We start from the raw sequence: 23,229 nt of genomic DNA on the forward strand, positions 1-23,229 counted from the left end.
CCAGAATAATATAAATTGAAGACCCTGGTCTCAGATTTCATATGTTCAAAAGTTTTAGAAGTAGATAGTTCATTTTTTAGGGGTTTTCTCTAAACCCTTAGGTTAGATTTACTCTTTTGTAATCAAGATTTAAGATTTTATTCAAGTAATTTTACATCTGCCTTCTTTTCAAAGTATGATTCTATCTTTAATTTATTGTTTTGTCTATTTTATTTTCTGTATTTGTTTCTGTTTGTATTTTACCATGAACTAAATGTTCATAGTGATTACGTGGACGAAAGTCAGACTTCATCTGGAATTCAGATGAAGCCGCCGGCTTCACACTCAAGCCGCCGGCTTGGTGTGAAGGAAGTCGCCGGCTTCGTGCTTCATTCTGTACAGTTTCTGGTTCTTTTCCAGATCTGTATGGTTGAGTTTCTGTAATGATATTTAACTGTTTTGAATCTGTTTTGCTTGATTATACTTGTTTTCCATGCTTAATGATTAAATAACATGATTTTAAGGTTGATTAGTCCTTGATCTGATAAATATATTATTTGATTCATGCTACTTGTTTAGATCTAGTCTATTAAACTTGTTAAATTGAATTGCATACAACTAAGTTAAAGAGTTTAATAGTGATAAATTTATTTGATTTGAATTATGCTTATATAATAGAAGTTGATATTGTTAGGTTTAATCGAAAATCCTTCGTTTGGATTTGTTTAATTAATGATTGCATGAAAACTTAGTAGTAATTGACTTTCAGCTAGTAACTTGAGTTGATCTACTAGGTGTTTAATAGCTTATATAATTTGTCAGTCTATTTGCATATTGATCCTCATCACAAGATTGGTATGTATCATGTAATTGAATTGAACATGAAGAATTAAGATGTTAGTTGTGCACATCACATATCTAGCATATGCTTTAAATCCTACTTATTGATTACTATGCAACACTTAGTTTAACCTATTAAGGGATAATAATTGGTCTATGATTGTTACTCTACTTAGTGTTAATATAAGTCATGAAACTTATCTAATATGAATTCAGTATGAATTGATTGTCCTTGTAATCACTTGTATATTTACTTGTATCTTTATCTTTATTTTGAATCTTCAATTCCTTATTTTGTTTTTTTTATCTTTAAAAAGCAAACTCTTTCCTAAGAGAAATCTATCCCATAAAAGACATAAAAATATATCTTTAATTCTTTAATAAGAATTAAATAATAAAGCAACTCTTATCGATACCACCCTTCTCATGGGACGATAACCTTACATACTATCTCTGATCGGGTTTTGTTGCTAGTTAGGGTGTTAAAGTGTATTAATAAAAGGTTTTATAAATTTAAAAGTTGAAGAATAAGCTAAGCACTACTGCACACACTTTCAACACATCACCACAATTTACAAACACAAGTCTATACCCGGTATCATGCATGCACAGTATTTGAATACAAGTAATAAAAGTAATAACCCGAACAAAAAGAAACATTACTTAAAAGAACAAAATACTTCATTTCATCAAGTGTTCAATACAAACAGCGCGATGCGTGTACAATACATAAACGTAAAAATTACAAGTCAACATTCAAAAACTACTCAACAATAGCCTCTGCGCTAACACGCACATCCTGCGTCGCCTCCACCCCATCATAAAAATAGTAAGACGTTCGTGCGCCTCCTGCCTCGAGCTGGGCTCCTCCTCCAACGGCGCGTACTTGTCTTGAATCTGAAAGGCACCACAAAAAGCGTGGTGAGAATTCTCTGCGCATCCATGTATAGATCTGTCTCTGAATTCTCCCTTTTAAACAGCTTCAACCCCCTTGCGGGGGTATAGCCTATATAGCCTTTTCAAATCGAGCAGCTAATGGATCAAAAAGTTGTTAATCTTTCTGATGGTGAGTTGCATCGAGTTGCATTAACTTCGAGTCTCGGCAAGCCTGCTGATATCTATCTGATAGATGAACCAAGTGCGTACCTATCTTCTAAGAAACACATTGTTACCTCAAAAGTGATAAAGAGATTTATGTTGCATGCTAAGAAGACTGCATTTGTGGTTGAACGTAACATTATAATGGCAACTTATTTAGCGAACCGAGTTATCGTTTATAAAGGAATCATGTTTGATTGAATGTGTTGCAAATGCGCCTCAATCGTTACGGACTGAAGTGAATCTCTTCTTGTCTCACCTGACCATTACATTCAGGCAGGACCCAATTAATTTTCGACCAAGAATCAACAAGCTTAATCCAACAAAGGATAGGGATCAGAAACTTGCTGGATCTTACTATTACTTGGACGACTAACTTAGTTACATATATCGGTTCGAGTTACCAGCTTGTTAAACTACAAAACCACGTTCTAAAGAGGGCCATGCGCGCCCTCGCCACCAGCTGCACAATGAAAGACAAGCAATTACACGTTAGAGCAGGCAATATAGAAAACTAAAAAGATAATGGAAAGGAATGCAAACAAGTGCGCTTACCAGCCTTCTTCTCCTTCTTGCAGGACTTCTCCCCAGTCTTGACAGCATGCTTGCACCCCTTCTTGTGGGAAGAAGTTCCCTGATCAGCCGAGTCCCTTTGGGTTACGATAGAAGGGGTGGGTACCCAAGTATCATGATCGATGGACTCCACATCTGTGCATAGAACCCCCTCCGAATATACGCCACCTCGAGCGCATGTAACTCGACGCCAGTAGAAGGAACATTGCTCTCCATGTCAGTGGTAGGTGGGTAGCGAAGGGCACTAGATTACATAACCTTCAAGTATATGGCTTCTTTGTCGGTAGAAGGATCATTATCTGTAACGAACTGACAAAATCGTCATTGACGGCGCCGTCTACTTAGGTCCCGTTGCGTGGTCATAAGTCTTTAAAACAACGTTTGACCAAAATATGTCGCATTCATTTCAAATGTAAAGATGTTTCAAAGTTTACAAAGTAGTTTAACGACTAAATAAGTTATAACGTTTTAAGTACAACTGAAACCTATGCGACACAATTTAAAGTAAAGTCAAAAGACGCTCCATGTATGCATGTATACTCGACATCCAAGCAAGTATCAAAATAGAGTGCGGAAGCATAAATCACTTAGCATTCAAAGACCTGAGAAAAACATAGAAAATATGTCAACGAAAACGTTGGTGAAATCATAGGTTTAGTAAGTAAGTAAGTTAAATCACGAGATTTGTAACGTTGAAATAATAGTAAACCATTCTAAAAGTTGTTGTTATCACGAGCACCCAATTATCAAGGCTTAACTGTCACGAACCCCATTAATATAGTGTTAGAACCTACACTTATCCCCGAAAATATATTTCATCCGATTAACGGTAGCGAACTGTCCGAATGAGGGTTTGTCAAACCCGTATGGCCACACAACATAAGTTATCGCTTACACCCTGCAAGTGTAACTAATGATAATTGAATTGAGGTATTTTTGTTCTAACTCATACGTAGAATGGTGGTTTTCGTACTTGCTTTCACGTTGTAAAACGAAATGTTTATGTTTTCTCATCCCAAATATAAGTATAAAAGAGTAAAAGTAGGACTATGATCTCACCGTAGTTGCACGCCAAAGTATTTGAATTTTAAACGTTGTGCAAATGAAAGTTGCTTAGCCTTGACCTAAATAAATAAGTTGTATCAATTACCGGTTATGACACAAGGTCGGTCAAAGTTGTTCAATTAGTCCTATGGTTTGTTAAGACTCGATTATATAGCATGTGAATCACGTTGTCAAGTTTCATATAAGATACAAGTACAAGAGAGAGGTAATAACGATTAAACAAAGTATTGGTTTAGTTTGAATAAAAGTCAAATTCAGTCAAAGTCAAAGTCAACATAAAAGTCAACACGTTCGGGTCGGGTCTCGGACTATTTTCTGAGCTAATGAATCATATATAAGCATGTTAGAACAAATTACATGTTAATCGGAGGTGCGTAGCATAGTTATAATTTATCGTGAAAAATGAAAGTTGAACAGCCCCCAAACGCGGCATATGTCGCGCCGTGACATTCGTGGGCTGCGCTACGCCGACAGGCATGAGCTGGTGCCTGGGCTGTTTCAAATGTTCAAGTCTCGAAACAAACTTCATTTTAACGCAACTAATGAATCGTAAACATTCAAAACATGTATCTTATATCGTTGGGAAGGTATTTTAACGAGGAATACAACTACACACATATCATCAATCAAATTCATCATTAAAAACAACGAAAATCCCATCGAATGATCATTTTATAATGTTTCAAGCTCATAAATGCAAACGGTGATTCGAGAATCCAATTCACACCTAAGATATGCCATTTCGAAGGTAATTAAACATACATTGCAACTAAGCACTTACTAACAACATTTCATAGCCTTCAATGCATCAAAAGTTCATATTTAAAGCTATCAAACCCTAACCAAGAATCATGAATCCAACAATTTTGTAAATGAAGTTTTTCTAAATCAACCTACATACCAAAACGAAGCTAGTGATGCTAGTAACACATTTAATACATGAACTTTAACATTTACAACATTTAATCAACCAAAAATCAAGGATTAAACTAACACATTTCAAGTTCATGCTAGTTTATGCAAAATAATAAGATCGAGCAAATAAATCACATATTCATGTTAGACTCGAGCCATAGACACTAACTAACACACTTTTAAGTTTAAAGGTCTAATTTATGAAAATTAGAGATATTGAAAAGCTTACCCCAAGCTATGAAATTGGTACCAAATTGAAGAGGATGATGCAAGGATCACAAATATGAAATTTGTTTTGATGTTTGATTGCTAGATTGGATTTAGATGATGAATTAAGGATTGGGAGTTTGAGAGAAAAATAATGGAAGTAGTAGAAAGAGGAAGTGAATGAATGAGTGGAGGTGGTGAGGTGGTTGACTAGTTGACCTAGTCACCACTTTGGCCACTTGACATGATTAGTCCTACAAGTTTTAAAAGCGGGTGCGCGAATTAACCGAACGGATATTTTAAATACGCTAGAGTGAATGAGAGATGTTATAATTAAATAACGTGAATATTAGAAACGCTAAATAACAGAAGATATGAATCTAGATACGAAAGATATTATCTAAAAAAAAGACAGCGTTAAAATAATTTAACGGGAAAAGTCGGGTTGTTACATTACCCACACCTTAAAAGAAATTTCATCCCGAAATTTAGTTGGAAGCAGTAGTCGATGTCTCTTCCTCGAGACCTTTCATTGTCAATTCTACGAATAAGTGAAGGTACTTCCTTTTCATTTGGTCTTGTCTCTCCTACGTAAACTCGGGTCCACTTTTGGCATTCCAACGAACTTGACAGTCGAGATTTTACATTGTCTCAAGGTTTGGTTTCACGATCCATAATTTTAACCGGTTCTCCTATGAAGTGGAGTTTGTCATAAATAGTAAGCTCATCTAAAAGAATAACAAGTTCCTATTCCGCAGGACACTTCTCTAAGTTTGATACCTGGAATGTAGGATAAACGGGAACTTAATTGAGTCGGAAGATCTAAACGGTATGCAGCAGGTCCAATACGCCCCAAGATTTCAAAAGGATCAATATATCGCGGATTTAAATTTCCTCATTCCCGAAATGGATTACACCTTCCCAAGGTGCGACTTTTAACATCTGTGGTCAACCACTTGAAATTCATGAGGTTTACGTCTAACATCAGCATAGCTATTTTGAGGACGACGGGCCGTCTTGGGCCCTTCTTGGATTTGAACGATCTCAACGGTCATTTCTTGAATGAGCTCGGATCCGGTGATTTTCTTGTCACCTACTTCGGCCCAACGAATAGGAGAACAACATTTGCGGCCATATAAAGTTTCGAAAAGGTGCGACGTTAATACACGAGTGATAACTACCATTGTAAGAGGAATCGGCTAAAAACGACAATACAAGTTTGTAACATGTCTTTCCAAGATTTGAATCGTACATTTGCTTGGTTCGTCGGTTTGTGGATGATACGCGGTACTCATGTTTAAAAGTGTTCCTAAGGCTTCTTGTAAAACTGGAAGTGAAACGAGCATCTCGATCCGAAATAAAAGACAATGGCACACTGTGTTAGAATAGAATCTCTTCAATGAATAGTTGTGCAAGTTTTTCCCATCTCATCGATTTCTGAATACGTTTAATAAGATTATTCCCCTTCGTGGTGAAAACTGGTATAGTGTGTGGAGTCCCTCTCCATTGAGAGATCGGATGGTAAGATTTCCTTATACGGAAGTATGAGTGTAATGACAGGAGGATTTTTCATATTTTTTATATAGTCACATCGCGCGTCTTGTGGTCAAATGTTGAGACTTGGTGGAAAACAAGGTTGTACACATAGTTATATATGTTTTGGAGTTGAGTAGTAGCTGGCCGTATATCAGAAGCATAAGGACAATAAGTCAAAGAAGAAAGAGGTATCCTTGAATTGTGTGTTATCTTGGGTTCCAGTAACATCAGACAGTAATAGTGAAATAACAGAGTTATGTTACGTGGTACGTGGTGATGAGAAGGTTGATCGGGCCCATAATTAAGTACTCCAATTCTTCATGCAAAAATAACGAATTTCAGTTTCCTTGACTTCGAGTCGAGAGAGGATGCCTTTCAGACGTTCACTTAGAAATATTTTCATATTTGAGTTCCATTTTGGGCTACACGAATTTGACTAGTAAGGTTGGTGTGAATAATCACGTTCAAGGTTCAGACACAGAGAGGTTTAATTTTTCCCTTAGTGAGTTAACGAGGTTAAAGGACGAGCAATATGGGAAAAGTCGGAAATGAATCTTCGGTAACAACCGGCGAGATCCAAATTTTTACGAATTCAAGTCGGAGTCGTGAGGGCTTCCCGATTACATATGGCTTCGATTTTTGCGAGATCTACTTTAATACCTTGACTACTAACAACATGTTTTAGAAATTGGACTTCGTTTAACAAAAATTCACACTTGGAGAATTCGGCATAGAGTTGCTCTTTTCTAAAGAGTTCGAGCGTAAGACGGAGATGTTGTTCGTTTTCTTCTTCACTTTTTGAATAGATTAAGACATCATCTATGAATACGATAATGTATTTGTCTAGATAAAGCTTGCATATGCGATTCATAAGATCCATGAATACGGACGGAGCCTAGTTAAACTTAACGACACTAAAAAAATTCATAACTATTGTAGCGAGTTTGGAAAGCGGTTTTGGAGACATCTTCTCCCTTAACCCTCAATTGATGATAACCGGAATGGAGGTCGATTTTGGAATACACACGGGATCCTTGTAATTGATCAACAGGTTATCGATACAGGGAAGAGGATATTGGTTCTTAACCGGAAGTTATTTAGTTCACGATAATCTATACACATTTGTAGTGAGCCATTTTCTTCTTAACGAATAGGTTTTGAGCTTTCTAGTTCTATAGGTATCAAGTCAATTTCAAACTCTTTACCCAATAAGTTTAACTTACACCCTTCGATAAAATTTGTCAGCACGCAATAGTTTTTCGTTGGTCACTTGAATGGAATAAGTAGTATCTAGGGGGAGTGGTGGAGTGCAAAGAGTATGATCCAAAGCCTTGGATATGAAACATTTATCGGCACCCGAATCGAATAAACAAGAAACATAAGAGTTGTTAAGAAGAACGTACCCGTGACTAGTTCATTGTCATCTCGGGCATCATTGGCGTTAATGTTGAAAGCTCATCCGCGTACATTAGGGTTTGATTTCTTCTTTGGGCATGCATTCTTAAAATGACCCGGTTAGCCACATTCGAAACAAACACCCGTTTTGTGTGCATTGGGCCCCTTTTTAGTGACGGGGACGGCACTTCTACAATCATGGGCCACATGGCCACTTCTTTGACATTTGTTGCAAAATGGTTTGCCACATTCACCCAAATGATGTTTGTGGCACTTGTTACAATAAGGTAGGTTTTCGGCATACCCTTTCTTGCCATTGGAGGTGAAAGGCTTCTTGGCAGAGTTATTGTGGTTGTAGTTGCTTGATTGAGAGGCTTCCCATTTTCTTTTGTTGCCACCCGATTGATCCTCGGCCGTTGGTGCTGGCGCTTCAATTTCATCCACCGTTTCTATAAATTGGTGGGCCATCCTTAAAGCCTTTTGTAGGTTAGTGGGTTCGGATGACATTACCCCGGGTTAAATGCTCTTAGGGAGGCCATCCTTGTAAAGTTCAACTCTTAGGGACTCGAGAGTCATGAGGTTTGGACACATTAAGGCTAGTTCGGCAAACCGTTGATTATAAGCTTCGAGGTCATTCCGGACCGTTTTTAAATTTCTTAGCCCGTGTTCGGGCCTTCGAGTCTCATCGCGTGGGAAGTATTCGGTGATCATCTTTTCTCTTAATTCGGTCCAAGAGAGTGCTTGGGCTTCATCGGTACCCACCGATCGCACGTACGTGTTCCACCATGAGAGAGCAATACCGGCGAAAGTGTGGGTGGAATACTTGACCTTGTCTTGGTCCCGGCAACCGCTTATGCCAAAAACGGCTTCCGTTTGCTCAAACAATCGGGTGAGAGCAATCGGTCCCCCGGTTCCATCGAAAGTAGGAGGTTTGCACCCCATGAAGTTCTTGTAGGAGCACCCCTCGTTTGAATTACCGGCTCCATGATTGTTGTTGTTGTTGTTGGAGGAGTGACCGGCCATGGCCGCATCTACGGCGGTGGCTATCATTCGTTGAAGAGCTTGTTCGAGAGTTTCGGGAATAGTATTGTGTTGACCTCGGTGCGCCATTGTTCCTTGAAAATGCAAGAATATCGTTGATTAGTATTCTCAATAATACTAATCGTGATATGGAATAAAGATAGAGAGATAATTTTCCTTGACCCGCCCTCGATTCTCTATGTCGTAATGTCGGAATGTCTACATGAGTCACCATAACATAATCCCGGCAGTTATATTATCCTAATTCACATGTGCATTTAACATTACCTCATAGAGTCAAGATGGCGTGTCAATCAAATCAACAACGTAAGATTAAGATGGAATAAGAGTTAGATATGAATATAAGAGTTCGAGTATAAATGCACAAGTAGTCAAGTAAGTCCTACTTCGAGTCTATATACCGGTTGTAGTCTAGACTCACTAATGCACCCTATGACTCGGGATTGACACCAATGAACTCTAATCCCTACAACCAACGCTCTGATACCATCTGTAACGACCCGACAAAATTGTCATTGACGGCGCCGTCTACTTAGGTCCCGTTACGTGGTCATAAATCCTTAAAACAACGTTTGACCAAAATATATCGCATTCATTTCAAAGGTAAAGATGTTTCAAAGTTTACAAAGTAGTTCAACGACTAAATAAGTTACAACGTTTTAAGTACAAATGAAACCTATGCGTCACAATTTAAAATAAAGTCAAAAGACGCTCCATTTATGCATGTATACTCGACATCCAAGGAAGTATCAAAATAGAGTGCGGAAGCATAAATCACTTAGCATTCAAAGACCTGAGAAAAACATAGAAAATATGTCAACGAAAACGTTGGTGAAATCATAGGTTTAGTAAGTAAGTAAGTTAAATCACGAGATATGTAACGTTGAAATAATAGTAAGCCAATCTAAAAGTTGTTGTTATCACGAGCACCCAATTATCAAGGCTTAACTGTCACGAACCCCATTAATATAGTGTTAGAACCTACACTTATCCCCGAAAAGATATTTCATCCGATTAACGGTAGCGAACCGTCCGAATGAGGGTTTTTCAAACTCGTATGGCCACACAACATAAGTTCTCGCTTACACCCTGCAAGTGTAACTAATGATAATTGAATTGAGGCATTTTTATTCTAACTCGTACGTAGAATGGTGGTTTTTGTACTTGCTTTCACGTTGTAAAAAGAAACGTTTATGTTTTCTCATCCCAAATATAAGTATAAAAGAGTAAAAGTGGGACTATGATCTCACCGTAGTTGCACGCCAAAGTATTTGAATTTTAAACGTTGTGCAAATGAAAGTTGCTTAGCCTTGACCTAAACAAATAAGTTGTATCAATTACCGGTTACGACACAAGGTCGGTCAAAGTTGTTCAATTAGTCCTATGACTCGTTACGACTCGATTATATAGCATGTGAATCACGTTGTCAAGTTTCATGCAAGATACAAGTACAAGAGAGAGGTTATAACGATTAAACAAAGTATTGGTTTAGTTTGAATAAAAGTCAACTTCAATCAATGTCAAAGTCAACGAAAAAGTCAACACGTTCGGGTAGGGTCTCGGACTATTTTTCTGAGCTAATTAATCATATATAAGCATGTTAGAACAAATTACATGTTAATCGGAGGTGCGTAGCATAGTTAGAATTTATCGTGAAAAAGGAAAGTTGAACAGCCCCCAAACACGGCATATGTCACGCCGCTACATTGGTGGGCCGCGTCGCGCCGACAGGCGTGAGCTGGTGCCTGGGCTGTTTCAAATGTTCAAGTCTCGAACCAAACTTCATTTTAACGCAACTAATGAACCGTAAACATTCACAACATGTATCTTATATCGTTGGGAAGGTGTTTTAATGAGGAATACATCTAAACATATATCATCAATCAAATTCATCATTAACAACAACAAAAATCCCATCGAATGATCATTTTATAACGTTTCAAGCTCATAAATGCAAACGATGATTCGGGAATCCAATTTACGCCTAAGATATGCCGTTTCGAAGGTAATTAAACATACATTGAAACTAAATACTTACTAACAACATTTCATAGCCTTCAATGCATCAAAAGTTCATATTTAAAGCTATCAAATCCTAACCAAGAATCATGAATCCAATAATTTTGTAAATGAAGTTTTTCTAAATCAACCTACATACCAAAACGAAGCTAGTGATGCTAGTAACACATTTAATACATGAACTTTAACATTTACAACATTTAATCAACCAAAATTCAAGGATTAAACTAATCTATTTCAAGTTCATGCTAGTTTACGCAAAATAACAAGATCGAGCAAATAAATCACATATTCATGTTACACTCGAGCCATAGACACTAACTAACACACTTTTAAGTTTAAAGGTCTAATTTATGAAAATTAGAGATTTTGAAAAGCTTACCCCAAGCTATGAAATTGGTACCAAATTGAAGAGGATGATGCAAGGATCACAAATATGAAATTTGTTTTGATGTTTGATTGCTAGATTGGATTTAGATGATGAATTAAGGATTGGGAGTTTGAGAGCAAAATAATGGAAGTAGTAGAAAGAAGAGGTGAATGAATGAGTGAAGGTGGTGAGGTGGTTGACTAGTTGACCTAGTCACCACTTTGGCCACTTGACACGATTAGTCCCTCAAGTTTTAAAAGCGGGTGCGCGAATTAACCGAACGAATATTTTAAATACGCTAGAGTAAACGAGAGATGTTATAATTAAATAACGTGAATATTAGAAACGCTAAATAACGGAAGATACGAATCTAGATCCGAAAGATATTATCTAAAAAAAAGACGGCGTTAAAATAATTTAACGGGAAAAGTTGGGTTGTTACAACTGTTACTAGGGGAATAGGTCTAAAAGAATGAAGAAGAAGATAATCCACCAAAATGTCCTCCAAATCCTAGCAAAAGATCATTGAAGAAGATCTCCCCGACGTTCTTACTTTCAGTAACAGAGGAAGAAGAATACGGAATTTTGTATAAGAAGAAAGGAAAGGGAGCTAGAAAAAGTGTCGAATTAATTGCTCAAAGAAGAAGAGAGTGTGTAGGTGATAAACACTTCATAAAAAGGTTAATGTGGTATTTATAAGGATAAATTTGAACGAAAAGCATGGAAAAATGGAAAGCGCGTCACAGCCGTACACGTGCCGCAAATATAACGGAGGAAAAACTAACATGCTACAGTAATCGTGTCAGGATAATGATTAAGTTGAAAGCTTCCAATAGCCAGGCTACAGTGATCGTGTCAGAGTGATAATAAGTGTTTACGGCTTCCTGCGCTTGACAGACTGACAAGCCGTAAAAACCACCCTGGCATTAGATGCATTCCTCTAGCGTACTGTATGTCATAATTAGAGTTATGCACTGTGTTCAATACCTAACATTAAATGCACTTATTTAGCGCATTGTATGTCATAATTAGAGTTCTGCACTGTGCGCAATAGCTAGCATTAAATGCACTTCTTTAGTGCACTGTATGTCATAATTAGAGTTCTGCACCGTACGCAATACCTAGCATTAAATGCATTTCTTTAGCGCAATGTATGTCATAATTAGAGTTCTGCACCATGCGCAATACCTAGCATTAAATGCACTTCTTTAACGCATTGTATGTCATAATAAAAGTTCTACATCGTGCACAATACCTAACATTAAATGAACTTCTTTAGCGCACTGTATGTCATGATTAGAGTTCTGCACCATGTGCAATACCTAGCACTAAATGAACTTCCTTAGCGCACTGTATGTCGTAATTAGAGTTCTACATCAAGCGCAATAAATTGCGCGCAATCTAGAACTGGGGGGACTTAATGATGCGCATAGCTGCACATCTATTTGCGCAATATCAGATTAGAGCGCATCGCCCTATATAATTGCGTAGGATCATATCCATACGCTAGCTACGTGCCATCTCATCACGCTTTGATAATATGCCCACAAATGTTGGTCGCACATTTTAAACATGGCGCCATATTTAGGGCACGAATAAGGCTCGAAATGTACTATGGCAACACTAAAGAAGAAAAGACACCTATGGCATCACGATACGATCCTGACATCGCAGGACAGCCAGAAAAGGACAGCAGGGTATAAGGGAGACATCACTAAGATAATGGTATTACTTTTACGGCTTTTTGGAATAAAAGGACAAAGATAATACAACATGGCACCAACATATCCTTTTTCCTCTTATGTGGCACTAAGGGACAAAAGCTCACGAGTATAAATAGGAGTAACATGAACAAAGAACACACAACTCTGGAATTACATTCCATTTTACAAACAAAACACTCTCGATCATACTCCAACTAACCCGCACAACCCGAACAACTCTCTCAAACACTCAGCAATTTTAGGTAGCGCACACGACGTAAATCCTAACATCGCCATTGGGCCATCAACTCCGGTTAACCCGGATGATGGTGGGTTACATTTAACCACCCTTTCTGAGATCATCATCTCGTAAGAGGGTTATTCACAGTACTCCGTATCGGAAAGTTAAACTCAAAAATCCCTTAACCCCCCCCCCTCTTTGTTGATCTCGCATGAACCGAACCCGTTGGAACATTTTATGCTTGATCAGGGTGCAAGCGGTGAAATGAAATGAAAAAAAAGCAAAAGAGATCGGAGTATAAAGGAGGTATTTTTTTGGAATAAAACTCAGATAAGTGCTAAATAGTGGGACATATTCGTTGGATTAAAAGTCAAGTAGTTAAAGTGTGGTAGTTATTGGAAGTTATTAGTTATTAAAAGTCATAACCATTTGAAAAATCACACCCCTCTGGTAAAGTTACAACCGTAGGTTATTAGGTCACATACAATGGTGCAACATTTTAACACTACTTTTATATCCACATCCGCACAAACACTTTAACATTTCTTTCACTAAACCCTCACAATCATAAACTTCACCACCACACTTTAACCATTTTTAATTATTATTTAAAACTTCAAATATAAATATAAATAACATTTATAAACTAAAAAAATACGGATTAGAGAAAAAATAATAAAAAAACCGATTACATTAATTAATAAAAATACGCTTACATTAATATTAAAATTAAACTATGAGTACATAAAAAGAACGAGTACATAAGAAAAAACGAGTACATAAACAAAATACTCCATCCGTCCCAAAATAAATGTCTTGTTTGACTTTTGTAAGTCAGTCTTTTATGTTTTGACTTCAAAATTTTATGGTTTTTGCTATATAATTTTTGATGACAATTATATGAATAGATTGATTTTCTATTAGTGTTTTTATTGATATAACTTTCATCAATTATTTTATGACACGAAGAAAGATATTCAAAGTCAAAGTTTACGAAAAAAGAGTCAAAAAGTCAAATCAGAACATTTATTTTGGGACGGAGGGAGTACTAGTAAATAAATTAAATACCGATTAATCGGTATAATAATCATCCTCACTACGATCAGTTACGTGAGGAAGATCGTCCCAAATATTTTTCGTAACAACACGACATTTTTCGAGTTGATTATTGCGGTTTCGAGTAGCCACGCCCAAGTATCGTTATCCTCGAGCCACTCGAAGAACTTCTTTTCGTCATTTGAGTATGCAAAATGCGAAACTTCATCACAATTAGCGGTTCGCCTTAAATAATCAAACAAATCGCTAACGTAAAGGCCGGTAACCACCACATCTAAGGTATCGACCCTTCGTCGTATCGGTCCATGTCATCGAAAAATAACACGCCGCCGTGAACCTCGAACGTAACCGTGTTTGTGATAACCATTTTTTTGTAAATATTGATAGTGAAAAATGTATGTGTGAGATAATTTGAGAGTGAAATGGTATGATTTTAATTAAGTAATGGGGTGTGTGTGTGTGTGTGTGTGTGTATATATATATATATATATATATATATATATATATATATATATATATATATATGAAATGGGTTGGAAAAAAGAAAAAGAAAAAAAAACTAGCCATTTAAATTAAAAAAGTGGGGCCCACTAATCCAGCCTTTAGGCTCGTTGTAGGGTCCACTGGCGAGCCATTTAACGGTTTGCTGGTGGTGGCTGTTAACGAGTGGTGGTCGGTGGCGGTGGTGGCTAACGAATTATTGCATTCGGCCTTAGTGTGAAAAGTCACAATAGTTAACATACGACTATTATACTATTATATACTCCTTCTGTCCCATATTAATAGTCCACAGACAAAAAAAACACACAGTTTAAGGAAATTTCATAAAAGTACTACACTTTCTGTTTACTTTCTAGTTTTACTCTTATATTTTCTTTCTCCTTTAATCCCATCCGCATACATTAAGGACACAATAGAACTTAATCTTCTTATTCTTTTCCATTTATGGAAGTGGACTATTAATTTAGGACATCCCAAAATAAAATACTGAACTATTAATATGGGACGAAGGGAATATACAAGTGTATAGAAGCTAATGTATGTGTGCGGTGTTATGTAATTGTATTAATAAACAAGAATGTTAAATTAACTATGATATGATAGATTTCAGATCGCGCGTTGCGACAGTTGCATTTGAATATAAGTTGTTTCGTACGTGTTTGTAGTATCATATAATATTTATGTATAAAATGACTACTATGTTTACGCAACTAATATTATCCGAAAAATTCTACAAAATAGTTATATGTACACTTTCTAGTTTATCTTCTACTACTTATTACATACATACTTAATGTTGTACATTTTCAATTTTTGATGTAGAACTCTTTTTACCGATTATTTATCTTCTTTATTTCTACCAAAACCAAATACCGACACCATGATGCAAAATAGTATTTTATCTAACTCTATCTAAGGAAAACAAATATATCTAATGGGTTGTGTGTTGTGATAGAACATTTTCATGCCTTTTCTGAAACTAATGTTAGGTGAAAACTGAGAAAGAAATTGCAAAAAAAAGGGACCCAGGTCTTTTCACTTACCAACTCATGAACTTATCACATGTTCCAATCCATGCATATATATATATATATATATATATAATAAACAAAACCACGTAATCATATCAAGTGCATGGATTACGTGGTCATAAGATATATTTGTTGGTAAGTGAAAAAGACCTGGGTCCCTTTTTTCACAATTTCTTTCTCAGTTTTCACCTAACATTAGTTTCAGAAAAGGCATGAAAATGTTCTATCACAGCGCACAACCCATTAGATATATTTGTTTTCCTTAGATAGAGTTAAGATAAAATACTATAATGCATCATGGTGTCGGTATTTAGTTTTGGTAGAAATAAAGAAGATAAATAATCGGCAAAAAGAGTGCTACATCAAAAATTGAAAATGTACAACATTAAGTGTGTGTGTGTGTGTGTGTGTATATATATATATATATATATATATATATATATATATATATATATATATATATATATATAATTCATATATAGCCACCAACTCGGTGCAGGTCACGTGACCTACAGCGCGGCCTCCGCTTTTTGAGGCTTCCTCCTCTCGGTGATGTGGGTGAGAAATCCAAATTAGAAAAGCTCAGCAAGCCAATGGCTCAACGCTTTACACCACCCTCCTTCGGCGCAAACACCATTGTTGTGTTGCGCTATACAAGTTCTCAGACGAGGTTTCTGAATAGAACCCCGTGATAGGCTCTTTTACATATAGGGTTTGGCGTTCTTATGGCAGTTTTTGCGAACATCTCTTCTCTTCTCTTAGTGTGCACATTTTACTTATGCCTTAGGCACATCTATCTTTCTTAGTTTCACGTTGACCTAATGAATTGAATATGAATAAAAGTCAGTCTTTTAGTAAGCGTATATAAACATTTGTTTAGTTTATAAGCAATTCTTTAGTGGTCTTCCTCTCTCTCTTACTTGTTTCTTTACATTTTCGGTGAATTATAACCTCACCTGTACCACCAATACACCAATAACCATAACATACCAACCATCTACTACTTTGGTTCCTGCTTCTGCTAATCCAGAACCTCCTTTTACTGATGCATCAACCTATGTTCCCTCCTTATCGGCCAGTGTGACCATCTCTACTACGACAACCCACAATCAACACCCCATGCTCACCATTTCCAAATCGGAATATATAAACCCATCTCTCATTTAAACTTAAACATTAAAACCTCGCCTTATATTTTTAAACCTGACATCCAAATCCTTGTCGAGCATAGCTTGAAACATGCAATGCTTGATGAATACAATGGTTTAATAAAAAATGGTAATTAGGCTACAGTTCCTAGACATTTAGGTGTTAATATTGTAACATCTATATCGCTTTTAAACGTAAGTTACACTCTATAGCACTTTAGACATGTACAAGTCTCGGTTGGTGGGTAATGGCAAAATTCAATGATATGGTATTGATTGTGGTGAGACTTTAGTTTGGCGGTAAAACCAGGTACTATTAAAAGTTGTCCTTAGCATATCTGTTTCTTGACACTGGCTTATTCATAAACTGGATGTCAAGAACGCTTTCTTGCATGGTAATCTAACATAGAAGCTGTATATATGCACCAATCTCTAGGTTTTCATGATTCTCATAACCCTGATTATGTTTGTCATCTTTGCAACTCGCTATCTTTGCAAATCGCTATATGGACTCAAAAAGGCTCCATGAGCTTGGTTTCATTGGTTTCATTGGTCTTATTGGTTTCTTCTATTAAATAGTGGCAAAATTTTTGGATAATCGGTTTAAAAGTGTGCTCGTTAAGCTAGTGGGAGTCGGGTGATCATATGCGTAAGTTACACATATGAAGATATGAATTTCGCATCCTACTTGCACTGCTGAAGATATGGCTAAAGTCAGATACGAACATAAGCAACTTTTATAAATAGAGGGTGAGGTTCATCATTTTAAGGGTTGCTGGATTAGAGAGATTACAACTGAAGTCATGTTATCCTGCTAATCTTGATAGATGTAAGCTAAAGTAGATTGTGAATGAGAACGTATCATTGGAACATGGATCATTTGAGTATCTAGGTATGCTCAATGATCGGACCTGGCAACTGATGATCTCTACCAGTTTAACCGTTGTAGGGACCTTCAACCGGCAAAAGAACCACCACCTCATTGCACTCAAGCCGAAGTTCACGTTACAAGTGAATGTTGGCTTGATCATCGGGCAAAGTGCCTTCATTATTGGGAGGTTTTGATTATGTGAATAAATAAATTCGTATATCTAAAATATTTATCTAATATTATTTTGAGTTTTCATTTCTTTTAATTATCGACGGATAGTAACTCAACATCAATTAGGAAGTCAAATTTTACTTCAAACTATGTAGCAAAACGACAAATAACAATCAAAAGTACCTCAAAACAAATGTGACTAAATAATTGAAGATTACACATATACACTTACATTGGTAAAATATTTTGTGTAATTAACTAAGATTACACTTGTTTGTGTTTGCATTTTCTATAAAAAAAAATTATTTGTTAAAAATACTTTGATAATTTCATTTCATAATTGAGAATATTTTGAACAATTTATTAAATATCCAATAATTATCCATTAACCTGCAGAATACAGCGAATATGAATATAGACGGATGAACTTGAATTAAATGAATATAAATATAAATAAATAAATTTAAATGTATATAAATGTGAATATAGGATTATCCCATCTATATCTCATCCATTACTTGAGTTGATTTTTTTTTTGGCTTGGATTGTTGACAAAAATAATATATATTAATTTAGTCAAAAACATTTGTAATCTCATATATCTTATTAAACTTTCACACTAATTTAAATTTGAACTTATAGCACAATTGGTAACAAAACTTACCTACTGGTATGTAGGGATGACAATGATCATCGGATTCAGTGGATATTCATTCGATCCACCCGCTTTATAATGGATATGAATGAACCTAAATGGATATGAATATGAATATGGATGAATCTAAATAGATATGGATATGAATATGGATATGGATATGGACATTAATGAAAAGTTTCATTTATGGATATATCCACTAAAATCCGAAATACATGTACAAATATATAAATATAGATATATGTTTACATATTTAATATTAAAAATGCATTTACCGTTATATTTACATTTTTTTCAATCTTATAATGAAATAACTATGATATATTACAATAATATATATATATATATATATATATATATATATATATATATATATATATATATATATATATATATATATATATATATATATATAACAAAATAAATGTACAAATTACGTATTTAATTTTTCATAATTTATGTTTAATAGTAAATTCAACAATTTGTGTTATATCTTCGACAAAGATTATACATTCTTGTGAATACATTTTAATTATGTCATGTTATATTTATTTTTGTTTTCATCGCATATTAGGAAATATGATACCATTTTTTTAATATCTAATGGATATCAATTAACCCGCTTAATTCAACGGATATAGATATGAATGTATGAACGAACTGAAATTAAATGGGTGTATATGGATGAACAAAAACTAATTATTTAGTGACTGATCGGCGTTTAACTTTCAGAGATAGTGAGTTAAAATTAAGAACAGCAATAAAGTTCTAAAATCTATATAGTCATATAAAGCTTTAAAATGATAATGTCATAATTAAGCTAATTACCCTTTAATTTTCATAAATGATGATATCATAATTATTTATTAATTTAATTAAAAAAATAATACCAAATCTTTTATAAAAGAAAATACCAATCTCTCCTAAATTGTAATTTTAATTTTCTAAAAAAATTTAAAAGACATTTATTATCACTAATTATTATTATTATTATTAAAAATATAAATACTCAACTTTGAGCTAACTTTATTATTATTATTATTTACTTTTAATATAATATTTGTAATTATAATTATTATATCATTAATATTCAAATATAGATTCTTTTTGCGAAATTAATTACGTTACATACTTATGCAAAAATACATGTCCGTATATATTTGTAAAAACAATGACAAGTTTCTTAGTCAAACGGGTCATTATAATAAATGACTTTAGCATTTACATTCACTTAATACCTAAAACATGTCATTAAATTGTTTCGTTTAAACAAACCCGTAATTTAACGGGTCATTTCAAAAAGAGAGAAATCTGGACTTCTCTAATATTCATTCAACCAGATTACGCAATACGATCCTATATACATTAAATATCAAATACTATATATTATTAATGATAAATAAAGCGTTCTAATTGTAATGTTCATACCCACTGTTTGCACAATACACACCCATAAAAAGCTTCCAGAAACTATGTATCAATTATCAAACATTAAAACGGTAACTACAAATTGCAAATGCACACATAACTTGAAGACCACAGTGTACGCACATATGATTTGAAGAGCAGTTTCCGATCCTTTGAATACCAATCAACTTCACTTGTGAAAAAGCAAGCGTATGTTATTCGGATTAAATTTTCTGACAGCACTTTTCCTTTGGTAGCCAAAGACAGATACATGTGTTGACCAGAAAAGATCTACTATGAGTGGGAATTGTAGAGCCACGAAGGAAACAATCGGGATGATAGCTAAGACACATATGGGAGCAATCATCCATAACTTTTGTTGACAAAATACAAGGAACAAGGTTGCGCTGAAGGCTACCATCATGGCAATTGTTGAGAGCAACAAGGAGACAATTCCAATAAGCATCCGGTTTGGCAAACTTACAAGAAAGTCAATCTCGTCAAAACGTGCGGTCAGTATGGATAAGAACACTAGTAATGCGGTACTTGATGCAAATAGTGATATCGCATCTGACACAGCAAAGAGAATGAAGGCAGTGTTGTTAGAAAACAAAGGAATCCCTTCTTTATCATCGTTTCCGCCGGGTACAGTTATTGCTGCTGCAAATACGATTGTGGTAATTAATGCAGCGGTGATGCTGCATGATTCCGCTGTGGTTCTCATCCATTTTTCTCCTTCGCTCAACAACTTTTCATGTTCCCTTGTGAAAATCATATCAGGCGTCTCCTTTTTAATGTTCTCCCGAGTAATGTATGTAGGGAAGACGTGTTTCTTCACCTCCTAACGAATTAATGTCTAATGTTAACTTATTATATTATAGTTGTTGATGATACATGAATCATATATAACATCTATAAAATTAATACCTCACGCCATTGAAGTTCTCGTTGCAGTTGTAATGCTGCACCCCTTCTTCGCCGGAGTTCACGTAATGGAGCTAACCTTCCCGCCAAGTGCACGATATTGTTCTTAGAAGAATCTAGAATTGTTCTATACCGATTCTTACGTTCCCCAATCTCATAGATAAGGTTGTAGACTTTTTCCGAACGGTGAATAATCGACAACTGAATAATGTCGTACCCACTTTCATCTGTGCTCTGAATTGCAATAGGTGATCCAAGTAAAATCTCATCAACAACTTTATAAGCATTTTGAGATGCAGCCTCAAGAATTGGTCTGGTATAATGGGGATGACCAGTTTCAGTGAGCTTCAACTTGTCTATTTCATCACATACCATTTCCAGGATCTTTATTGCTTCTTCCCATTCCTTTTTCTTCTTCTCAATATGCTTTGTAGGTCCACCTGAAAGTCACAAATATTAACTGTACTATTTACAACAAAGAGTTAGATTTTTGGAGTTAAATTTAAAAGTCAAATTGGCAATGTACCTAATATCTTTATGCCCTTCCACAATACGTAATAAATCATGAGCAATGGTATACAAACCATCAACACGAGGATGTATATCAATACAAACACGGATCCAAGCAAGATTGGAACTGCATAAACATCCATATGCAAGAAAAAGAGTTACTCCGACAGTACTTGAGCATTACACTTTGAGATGATATACAATTAATTTCAGAGTTGTGTTTACCTGTCATAAACATCCCAATTAAGAGTTCAAACATAGTAAACCCATCATCGTCAAGAGCATTTGGGCAAAAAAGTAACATAGGAAAGTGTTAAAATACAATGCAAATTTAGAATAATATGGAATTAGTAAATGTATATGGGTAAAATATCTAGATATTAATATGTATAAGAAAATATCTAGATATTAGAATATGAGAGAAAAATCTAGAAATTGAAATGTAAAAGAAAAATCTAGATATTTGTAGGTTGTAGAAATATCTAGATATTTATATATCCATGGAAATATCTAGGTTCTAGAATGTTCCATGGAGTAGTATAAATATGGGAGGAGATTTCATTTGTGTTGTGTGAAGTTGTGAGAGTGAAATAAGAAGTGAGTTGTGAAGAAGAGAAGAAGAGTGTGAGTTAGCGAAAGTAGAGAAGATAAAGCTTGTAAGTAATATTGTAATTGTAATTTAATATAAGTGTTTTTGTTAAGTTTTCCGATCAAGCCTTAGTTTGTGTTTAAGTTCTTAGTGCACTTTTGTTGTTCTTATTATATGGTCGGCTCTGCCGCCTAAGTAATACATGGTCGGTTATACCGCCTGAATGATATATGGTCGACACTGTCGCCTCACTATTATTGTGCACTAAGAATTCATAAAATTAAAGGCTAACCAACGTCAAAGTGTTGGTGTAGTGAGTGTAGTATAATCTAGGTCCTCAATAGTGGGTGTGTTGGGCTCGTCGAAGCTTCCAACAATTGGTATCAGAGCGGGTCGTTCGGGACCATTTCTAGTGGAGGAAATCGGTAAACGTTGGACGTTTACATCGGCTTGTTTTCACCAAGGCTCTAAGGAAGATTCTGTCGGAGCACAGTTAGGAACTGTGAAAGCTCATCGGTCAGGGACCAAGCTTATTGGACGTTGGACGTCATGATGGCAGATCTTGCAAGTACGAGCAGTGGAATCAAGAGTCTCAATAACCACAACTATGGTTATTGGCGGACTTGCATAGAATCCTACCTACAAGGACAGGATTTATGGGAAATAGTTGCTGGCAGTGACACAACGCCTCCACCGAAAGAAAATGCTGAAGCCTTGAGAAAATGGAACATCAAGGCCGGGAAGGCTTTATTTATATTGAAGACTACAATCGAGGAGGATCTATTGGAGCACATCCGTGACGAGAAAACACCAAAGGCAGCTTGGGAAACTTTTGAAAAATTATTTTCAAAGAAGAATGAAGCACGCCTCCAGCTCCTGGAAAATGAGCTCGCGGGTATCTCACAAGGAAGTCTGTCTATTTCTCAGTATTTCACCAAGGTGAAATCTATTTGTCGTGAGATATCTCAACTTGCTCCTGAAGAGAAAGTGAGTGATGCAAGGATGAAGAGAATTATCATCCACGGCTTAAGATCCGAGTATAATGGATTTATAGCCGCTGTGAGAGGATGGCCTACTCAACCATCATTAATAGAGCTGGAGAATTTGTTGGCTAATCAAGAGGCATTAGCCAAGCAGATGAATGAAGTAACCATAAAAGACGGAGAAGATGCACTCTTCACCAATAAAAAGAAAGCAACATCTCGAAGACAAGAGGCGATGAAAGAAAGTAAGACATATGGGTGGAAGGGTCACCCAAAATCAAAAGGCAACGCTTCAGGGGGAGCTCAACAAGGAAGAAGAGATCATCGCCAACAATACGGGGAAAATGATAAGAGAAAGAATGGTGAATGCTTCAATTGTGGCAAGAAGGGTCATTTTGCTC

The 23,229-nt window shown here is 35.7% G+C and overlaps 2 protein-coding genes across 2 annotated transcripts; one reads left to right on the forward strand and one right to left on the reverse strand.

Moving 5' to 3' along the window:
• Positions 1 to 1,854: 1,854 nt before the first annotated feature.
• On the forward strand, positions 1,855 to 2,293 carry LOC139854178 (ABC transporter E family member 2-like). The gene is made up of 2 exons (XM_071843498.1): positions 1,855 to 2,108; positions 2,194 to 2,293. Exons 1-2 carry the CDS (start codon positions 1,855 to 1,857, stop codon positions 2,291 to 2,293), a joined length of 354 nt encoding a protein of 117 aa, XP_071699599.1.
• A 17,719-nt stretch (positions 2,294 to 20,012) lies between these two features.
• On the reverse strand, positions 20,013 to 21,380 carry LOC139854179 (uncharacterized). Its single transcript, XM_071843499.1, has 2 exons — positions 20,750 to 21,380; positions 20,013 to 20,663 (listed from the first exon to the last, which is right to left on the reverse strand). The coding sequence occupies exons 1-2, from the start codon at positions 21,119 to 21,121 to the stop codon at positions 20,013 to 20,015; spliced, it is 1,023 nt and encodes a 340-aa protein (XP_071699600.1). The 5' UTR covers positions 21,122 to 21,380.
• Between the last annotated feature and the right edge of the window lie 1,849 nt (positions 21,381 to 23,229).

Source organism: Rutidosis leptorrhynchoides, chromosome 6 (assembly GCF_046630445.1).
Source record: "Rutidosis leptorrhynchoides isolate AG116_Rl617_1_P2 chromosome 6, CSIRO_AGI_Rlap_v1, whole genome shotgun sequence".
In the NCBI taxonomy this organism is placed as follows: domain Eukaryota; kingdom Viridiplantae; phylum Streptophyta; class Magnoliopsida; order Asterales; family Asteraceae; genus Rutidosis; species Rutidosis leptorrhynchoides.